Genomic DNA, 8,950 nt, shown 5'->3' on the forward strand with positions numbered 1-8,950 from the left:
TGACTGATGAATGACTGGTGGTCCAGAGAATAAAGATACTGGTGACATCTAGAGGTACTCTCTGGTAACAGAGTCCAAATATATTAAACATATTAAATGTTTTCAAAGAGTGAATTAGCCCCAGCGCTAATTCTCCTTTTTTGTTTTCTTCATTTAATCAGATGGCTGCATTTTGGAGACAAACCTGACTTTGCCAAATAATCACAGTAAACTATTCATCTTTTGGCAGATGCTAAACATACTTTTTATTTGTCACACGCTTATATAATCAAATATTTTTTTTATTGGTAGGATGTAAATGTTGCAATCTTAAATAGTGTATTTTCATTAGCTGTAAGTGGGAAATTCCCAGTTAACAGAAACCAAAGCTTAAAAATATGTATTTAAATTAAATTCTTTCTAATGTTATAATTTTTCAGAATAATTTCTGACCTATTTGTCACCTCTGTTTATTTATATTTATCAAAACTTACACTCTTTTTCCCGCTTTCTGCTCTTAAAGTTATTTCAGAATTTGTAATTAATATGTTTCAGCCTCTAGGAAGTCTATAAACTCAATATAATTTTTGATCAGTTTTTTTTTAAATAATCAGCTTTATTTAGTTGCCTTGTTGATTTAAAACATGTTTCCATGTTAAGTAAAATAATTCACCTTTCAGAACTATTTTGATAGCTTATGAAACACATAATTTGATTTTAGCACCTGTACACATAAAGTGGCCAAGTTCAATTCAGTTGGACACAAAGTCAATAGATCAGAGATTTGTAGATAAAAGAAAAAAGAAAATAGGTAGACAACAATAAGAATAGTTTAATTTCCCCCCGCCCCCTTGCTGTTAACAGGTAAACGTGAAAATTCCAGGAAGTTTCCAGAAAGGACATCACTTTACAGTACAAAGATGCAGTAAAACCCATCAAAACTACAAGTCAGTTTATTCATTCAACAATAACTCATCTGCTAGAGGCAACAAAACAAAACAAAAAGATTTTGAGCTTCACAGCTGTAGAAAATCTTTGGTCCTATTGGCTTTTACAGGTACATCAAAATATGCTGTGCTGCTTCATACTGATACACAAACTGGTCGTTTAAATTTGCTTCCTGAGAAACCTGTCCTGTTGAGTCTTATACAAACAAACTTCACTTGACCATTCCTTTCAATCATCAAATGCTTTCATTTATTCACATTACAGTTGACTGGTTTTAAATGAGAAAACAATAGAATAAAGAAATACCAAACAAGCTCCCTCTGAGGGTATAGAGGACCATGGATGGACCATACATACATGTCAGGTCCATCCATAAACTTTTATTTTAGCAATCCCGAATTATGCAACACCTTGTCCACGTTGGGAATCAATTTTTCCTGAAAATCCCATAGCCTCTTGTCTACACTGAGCTCCTGCAGTTTGGATATGTTCTTCATGGCGTTGCGGACGTGAATGGTCCGACAAATGTCCAGTGGAACTTTGTACATCTGACCAAATAATTGGAGCACATTGTGCACTGATGTCTGCTTCACCATCCTGTGACATCGATACACAAGAGTGAGATGTTGGTCATGTATACAGCACTGTAAAACACACCTTAAATAAAGTGACTCTACAAATAGGAATGGACATACACAGACCTCTAATCTGACATAAAGTAATCAGCGCATCCAGGCTTAGGTAATTCAGGTAACTGTCCCCAGATTTCTTTAAGAGATCAGGAGACCAATCAGATATTCACTGGTGCTACAATGAATAAAATATGTGCACCATACCTCACACCAAACGACTATGAGGAATTGAAGCACTTTATACTAAAGAAAATAAACTTTTTGCTGCAATAACAAACAGCGGATCAATTCAATTGCATGCATAAATAGCCTAAATTACAAATTTTCTAACCACTACTCCTAATTTAAAAAATGTCATAATGAAACAATTTAAGGACTTACCTACCATTTGCAAATATAAACATTTATGAACAGTGGAAGACAATAATGTAAGGTGTGAATCTGATGGCACATTAATTCATGTTATTCTTTTTTTGTTACACATCTCATCAATATTTATACAGAACAAGCATGACTGGACCAATGAGGATCTGCTAAGAGGTCCAGACCAAATATAAGAACATTTTGCTGTATCTGGGAATAATAAGATGGGATAAAATGTTGACTATAACGTACAAATGAGTTTCATTCACGTACTTATTTTAGCTGAGGTGTCTTAACCAAGCCAGGTCACTCGATGTTGTTGAAGATGCATCACAGATCATCTGACGCAACAAGGTGCTTCAGATTAAATGAAGTGTCTTAATTTAATGTGCATTAAATTAAGATGATTTAATGCACATAATAATGTAACAGGTGCTGCCACAGGGTGTTGCTGTTGGCGCAAATCACCTTTAATTGCTTTGTTGAAGGGACAACTTCCTGTTTAACTGTTTGCCCAGCCGTGTTTGTGCAACCACAAGACAGGCGATAAGTTAGCTTTTCAAAAGTGCAGGGGATGAGTTGACCGAAATGCACAAAGTAAGCATATCTGTTTGCTTAACGGCACATAAGGCTTCAAAATTCAAGTGCATTATGTTTTATTGTGTTTTTCTTGACTCCTTACTTTGTGTTTCGCAATTTCTGTCACTTCCTTGAATATTTGACTTGTTGGTTGTGACTGATTCTTTTTGAATGAATTTGGGGATTGAATGTGAGACATACAAATGCTCAACACCACAAATTATTGTTCGCTTACAAAATATATTTACACTCATCAGTTTCACTGTATACTCAAAGACAACATCACAGAAATGCAGTTTTTGAGCAAAGCTGTATAAAAAGTGAGAATATTAACCATCTCCCTTTGAAAAGTGGAAACCAACTTTTAACATTTTTTAACTCAAAAACGCTGCAAGCTGATTAACCTAGCGCCTCTGCCACCGGGCTTAGCAAGTTTTCTGAGATTAAGACTGAATGCATTTCTCGGCATACCTTGGCTGAACGATCATCTTGTATGGATGGTAAATCTTTCGGTCAGGGTCTTCTTTGTAAACATGTTCCAGAATATTAATTCCAGGCACCCCGCTCCACTTAGGAAGGTGAAACCTGCCACTTGGTTCAAAGTGATGCTTGGGAAAGATGTGGTTCTCAATGAGGAACACTCCCACCTAAAAAATGCGAATATGCTTTAATAAAAGGATGGGAAACGTATTTGGAAATACAAGCAAAATGCACTGATAAACAACCTACTTTTGGATGCTGCTTCTGCAGCTCGTCCATCAGAGACTTCAGGTTGTCATGCTGATACGGCATGATGATCTCATCTATGTTGTTTAGCAGGACGTAGCGGGAACGCTCCATGGATCTGTAGATGCACTCGTTGAGAGTGGTGAGCTGGCCAAAGTAGTGAATATCACCACCATATTCCAAAAAGTGCCAGCCTTGCGATGGATTCATGTATTTGTCGATCGGCCAGGAAACTATTTCCACAAAGCCCTCCTGGCTGTAACTCCGCAGAAGACGGTCAAGGTCCGGGCCACAGCTGGTGTTGTAGATCACTACTCTGTTCACACCGAGCAACCTTGGACAAAAAAAGACAAAATAACTCACAATATTTCCCAAACATTTTAGAACATAAAGTATTATGGTGGAAACATTTATCATAACATATAACTTTAATCTGATGGTTATGTTGTTATCAAAGTTGGGGAGAATAACCAAAAATTGAACTCAAGTAAGAGTAGCACTACTTTAACATATTTTTACTCAAGTTTAAAAAGCAGCTGTCCAAGAAGTTACTCAAATAAGAGCAAAAAAAAAAAACGGCTCAAGTACTTAGTAACTGATCAAAACATCAATTATTTAATACTTAAAAATTAGACCAAAATATACTCATGTGGAGATTTTGGTATTTTACAGACCATAATGAATTCATATAAATAACATAATTGCAAAATAAAATCAGGCAAAAGATATTTTTTTTTTTTTTTTTTACCAAACGTATAAAACTCTAACTAAAACTACAGCTGTGTGTCTGTGTCTGGTGAATTTTTGGTTAAGCAAGCTTGTTCTTCATTCAGTGAAGTATCCAAAGAAATTACTCAAGTGAGAATATTGACTGTATGATGTGTTTGTAGTGAGATTAGGTGATTCTGATGGTGGCTGGTTAGGAAAATTGTTTTTCATTTTGATAAAGGGAGATACACTGAATCAATCAGAGAAATGCGCATTTTTTTGTCTTTAGAAAATCAGAGTAAGTCTCAGAGATCAGTGTGTGAGAGAAGAAAGAAGAAGTGAAACTTAAAACATCCAATTCTTTTTATATATCTTTCCAGTCATGTACACAGCACCTTCCACCCATCTCTGACCCTATAGGGAGTTTCTCTCAGCTTCTCCCATTTCTGGTTAATTGGTGCCTCTGTCCTAAATCAACCTGGTTCAAAGGAGTTTCGGTGGAAAAGAAGAAAAACATCTTCATTGAAACCTCCGTTATCAGTTCTATAAGAAAAACACCTGGTCAGAAACCTTCGCTTTTAGTTCATTCTTCCCAGTAAATAAGCCAAAGTTGTGTTTGTTTTCTATAAAGACTACAGCATAAGCTGTTTCATGGTGAATGGTGTCTGGTATGTTTTGGAGAAAATGTATATGCTTTTGAACAGCTGAATTATTAATTACAGTGTGCCTGCCTGTATGTAATTCAAAAAGCTGAGTTGTAAATAGTAAAATTATTCTTCCACTGTGGTTCTAAATATTATTACAGTTGCTCATGAGTTTTGTTAACTTTTTCCTGCACTACCTCAGTAAAAATCTCCTGATTTCACCTTTCCTATTGGCCAGTCAGTGAACAGCAGTCTATTCACGTCACATTTTGGTCAGCTCAGATCCAATGGTCCCCAAAGAAAGTACCAGGCCAGAAAAATCAGTAATGTAGACTAAGTAGAGTAGAGCTAGGCTGAGTAGTCCCAGTGGTAAAGGAGCAGCGGTTTTAACGAAATTGTAAAAAATATATTTTTATAAATTACCTACTGCAGCTTTAAAGAGTGCTGAACAAGGCTGATTTTACTTAATTAGGTTGATTCTTGCACCATGTTAAACCTTTGAGTAAAAGATTAGGATTACTGACCTGTACATCTCTAGTGTCTGTGCAAATTGCAGCACATTGTTGTAGTCCCCAAACAGACTGGAGATGCACACAGTGAAATCCATCCTTTCCTCCGCTCCTCCGTTAGTTTTTTTGTTCCTTATAGGAAGCCAGTCAGCTCTTTTCTCAGGCTTGGGCTTCGTCAAAAGAGTGACATGTGTGGCACTGCATTTTTTAGGAATCCGGCACATGATGTCTGTGGTGACGAACGGAAACCCGAAGTTGTCCGAGTGTTGTAAAACTTTCGTCGGAGTGGTTTCACTTGTGTAGTTGGCACAGCAGAAAAAGCAGTGGAGTTCCTGGATGGAGTCTCTCCGAAATATCCCGATGAGGCGAATGTCAAAGCCCTGTACTCTCTGATCCATGAAGGCTGAGACCAAGAGGTGCTTGGTGTTTTTCAGGGGAGTTATGCTCTGTTTGGAGACTGATCGCGGACAAGACTCCATTGATTTTGGATAAAGCAGTGATTTTGGATAAGTGCTGCCATATCTCCTGATAAAAATTACTGTGGCCAATAAAGTGAAGAAGAGGAGAAAGACGAACTTCTTTTTGATGAGATTTGTAATTACCATTGAGACACAGTGGGGATGGGTTTCCTGACCTCAGGCAGAATCTGGAGTCAAGGAAGGAGAAACACATCAGGGAATAACACATCACTTTGTCTGAGCCATACAATATTATAAATCTGTTCTATAAGGTTTGTTCTAACAATAGCAGCAAAAAAAAAAAAAACAATAATTGCCGTTGTGGAGACTTTGAGAGAATTCCAAAAAATAAAAAGTAAGAATTGGTTAATAAAGATTTTCCCCCATTTCTTTACAAACTCTTTACCTAAGTGAAAAGATGCTATGGAAATGCCTTTGCTGAAAATTATTTTGGTTTCCAACTAATCTCAAGGCTCTACAACAAAATTTAGGAGGTTAAAAGTTTAACATTTCTACTAACTAAAAATTGGAGTGGGAAACAAATGAGGCAATCTCTAATGATACTCAGTTTCAGCAGTATGCATTTCAGTAGAAAATCTCTAGGTCTAATATATGGCGATGTTTTGGCTGGAACGAGCTGGGTAAATACTTCATGACACCTGTTCAATGTATTAATATTCATGTTAGATGCCTGTATGGTATTTTTAGTTCACTGTCCCAAAAACTATTCCAAAGAAATGATTAAGCTTAAGTCTTCCATCTCTGGATAATTAGCACTGGATTGTATATGGCTTGTTTACATATATGTACACTGCTCTAAATTTATCAACCAAAGAAAACAACAGCACATGCCCAACTCTCTTCCAACTACATAAATACTTACAATGACGAAAGAGAGTTTTTTTCAACGTACAAAGCTGTTAAAGTACATTCAGTGTTCACGAGACATATACTCCAACTGCCGCGCTCAGCACGTTTTTCTGGGTAACACTGCAATATGTACACTACTCTACATTTTATCAAGGAAAAAAGAAACAACACATGCCAAAAGTGTCTTCCAAATACATAAATACTTACAAAAACGAACGTTTTTCAATGTTCAAAACTTTTAAAGTACATTCAGGGATCACGAGTCATTTATGATCTCGTAACTGCCAAATTCTGGTTGGCAAGGTTACCAGAGAAATATACGTCAAAGATAGTTTGCTGCTAAGAGCGCTCAGGCTGCCATATTTCTTTAAATACAAAATGATAAAGATCGTTTGGAATACAGATGTCACACTCTGATTAAATTTCAAACCCTTAAAATTTTACCCATACTTAGCATGAATTTAGCCATGCTAACTATGAACTTAACTATCTACGGAGCCCTCCAGGGGACATGGGGATTTTTTTTTCTTTTGCGTTCCCTCGCAAAACTTTTGCGTCCCTCCGCAAAACTTTTGCGTTCCCTCGCAAAAGGTTTTGCGTTCCCTCGCAATAATCCACTGATCAGTTCATGCGGCATAATTGAATACTGTAAGCCTTTTTTACGGTGGCCGCCGTACTTTCTGCTTTAATGCAAGCTTATAAGGTTTTTCCATGGACTATTGTGTTATTATCGCGCTGTAATAAGTCATCTGCGTGTGTCTCTATTGTATTCGTGTCTGAATGGGTTAAAGGGCTGCTTTCTGCAAACATGCAGTAAATAAAAATATTTTCAATCAGTTTTTTTGCACCAAAGCGTTAATAATAATAAAAAACAAGTTTTCACTGAGGCTCTGTAAGAGCCATATGAATGAAATAAGTAATTATTGATATGACATGAGCAGCGGCTTTGACACCTGGTGGTGGGCGTGTCGATGTGGGCGTCAAGTACGAATTGGAAGGTTACTGGCTGCTGCTGGCTTTGTGTGTATGAGGAAGCTGGGTGGTCAGTCGTCGCAAAGTTTGGAGCATGATAATCAAAATTAAATAAATCGATAACTGTGACAGAACAAAGAAGAGGTTTGGAGTTGATTGATACACGGACAGATGAGATTCACCGAGTTAACCCAGTGCGGCCCTCTGCCACCATTAGTTTGCTGTGTTTTATAATAATAAAAAACAGTTTTAAAAACTCCAGTTTTTAACGCTTGTGGAAGTTCTGCTCTCCACCAGCAGATGTCCCCAGAGGTCTATTTTACAGTCTCTGCTATGGAAACTTCCTCTCAGCCATTATTACTATCAGTAGAGGCACAATGCAGTGACTTGTACACTATTTCAATCTAAGTCTAATTGAAAATAAAACAGATGATGCTGACATTATCTCTTTATCATTATATTATCACAGGTATGTTTAGCTGAAGCTTTAACGAATTATTTGTTTGATATCTTAGCATTGTTATGAAGTTACACTCTCTCAAGCGGCCCAACGGCACTGGCATATAAATTTTCAGAGATATTAGTCAGCTTGCTGCTGCGTTCTCAGCCAGTCACACCGCTTCAAAGTTGAAGCTTCAAAGTAAGCCAGCATCATTCATGCCAGGGGACTGGAAAAGTAGAAATATAAATTGTCAAATGTAAGAAAACAGCATGAGACTATTGTGGGTTTTGATGTGTTAAACCACTATTTTAACTCCTGTGAAAATCTGTCAGCTGGCAACCTCCACCCACTAGGCGCGACACATTAAACCCTTTGTGTTTAGTGTATAGAATAGCAGACTGAGGGACTTTAACAGACCCTGCATGTCAAGGCTTTTTATGGCTGCCTAGGATCTGTGAGTCACACTGAAAACTAGTGATATGTTTTCACCAGATGTATCAACTAGGACATTTTTGTCTATTTGAAAAACAAAATACTCATCAAAGCGTAAGTTTACAAGTGAAAATTATTCAGTTTTTTTTTTTTTTTTTTACCAAAGTCTGGATTTCAAGTACCATGTGTGTGGGTTTTTTTTTTAAGCTAACAGAATACTGTTTTGTCTTATTCTTTTAAACAAAACCAACTTCTGGCGTGCTCAGATCAACCAGACATTTACTAATTCAGAATACTTATAAAATTTAAATGCCTTGCTGTCATTTATGATCCCACCGCCTTCTCCGTTAATGTAACAAACATTGGGTTGCTGAGTCATGTTTTAAAGAATCCAGTCATGCTAACGTGAGCAATGACCAGGTGTTATATTGTTCACTTTTGTGAAGCCATTGATTTAAATTTTACTGCTTGATTTATAACTAAAATAAATGTCTACTTCATTTAACAATTATATATATATATATTTATTTTTTTGTTTGTTTGTTTGTTTTTGTGTCCTAAATACTTTGATTTACTTCATTCTGGATCAAATTGTGAATATTTATTAGGACTTTAGGTATATTCAACTGTGTGTTTAGTTTCATGTTGATATTTTTTCAGTAAAGGGACACAAAAAAATAAGCTATTT

The 8,950-nt window shown here is 36.5% G+C and overlaps 1 protein-coding gene across 1 annotated transcript; it reads right to left on the reverse strand.

Annotated features, from left to right (window-relative positions):
• Positions 1-791: 791 nt before the first annotated feature.
• On the reverse strand, positions 792-6,001 carry LOC106922805 (beta-1,4-galactosyltransferase galt-1-like). The gene is made up of 4 exons (XM_014995509.2): positions 5,104-6,001; positions 3,231-3,561; positions 2,973-3,148; positions 792-1,524 (listed from the first exon to the last, which is right to left on the reverse strand). The coding sequence occupies exons 1-4, from the start codon at positions 5,691-5,693 to the stop codon at positions 1,308-1,310; spliced, it is 1,314 nt and encodes a 437-aa protein (XP_014850995.2). The 5' UTR covers positions 5,694-6,001; the 3' UTR covers positions 792-1,307.
• Between the last annotated feature and the right edge of the window lie 2,949 nt (positions 6,002-8,950).

Source organism: Poecilia mexicana, unplaced genomic scaffold (assembly GCF_051168715.1).
Source record: "Poecilia mexicana isolate PSO_F unplaced genomic scaffold, ASM5116871v1 scaffold_22, whole genome shotgun sequence".
Lineage (NCBI taxonomy): Eukaryota > Metazoa > Chordata > Actinopteri > Cyprinodontiformes > Poeciliidae > Poecilia > Poecilia mexicana.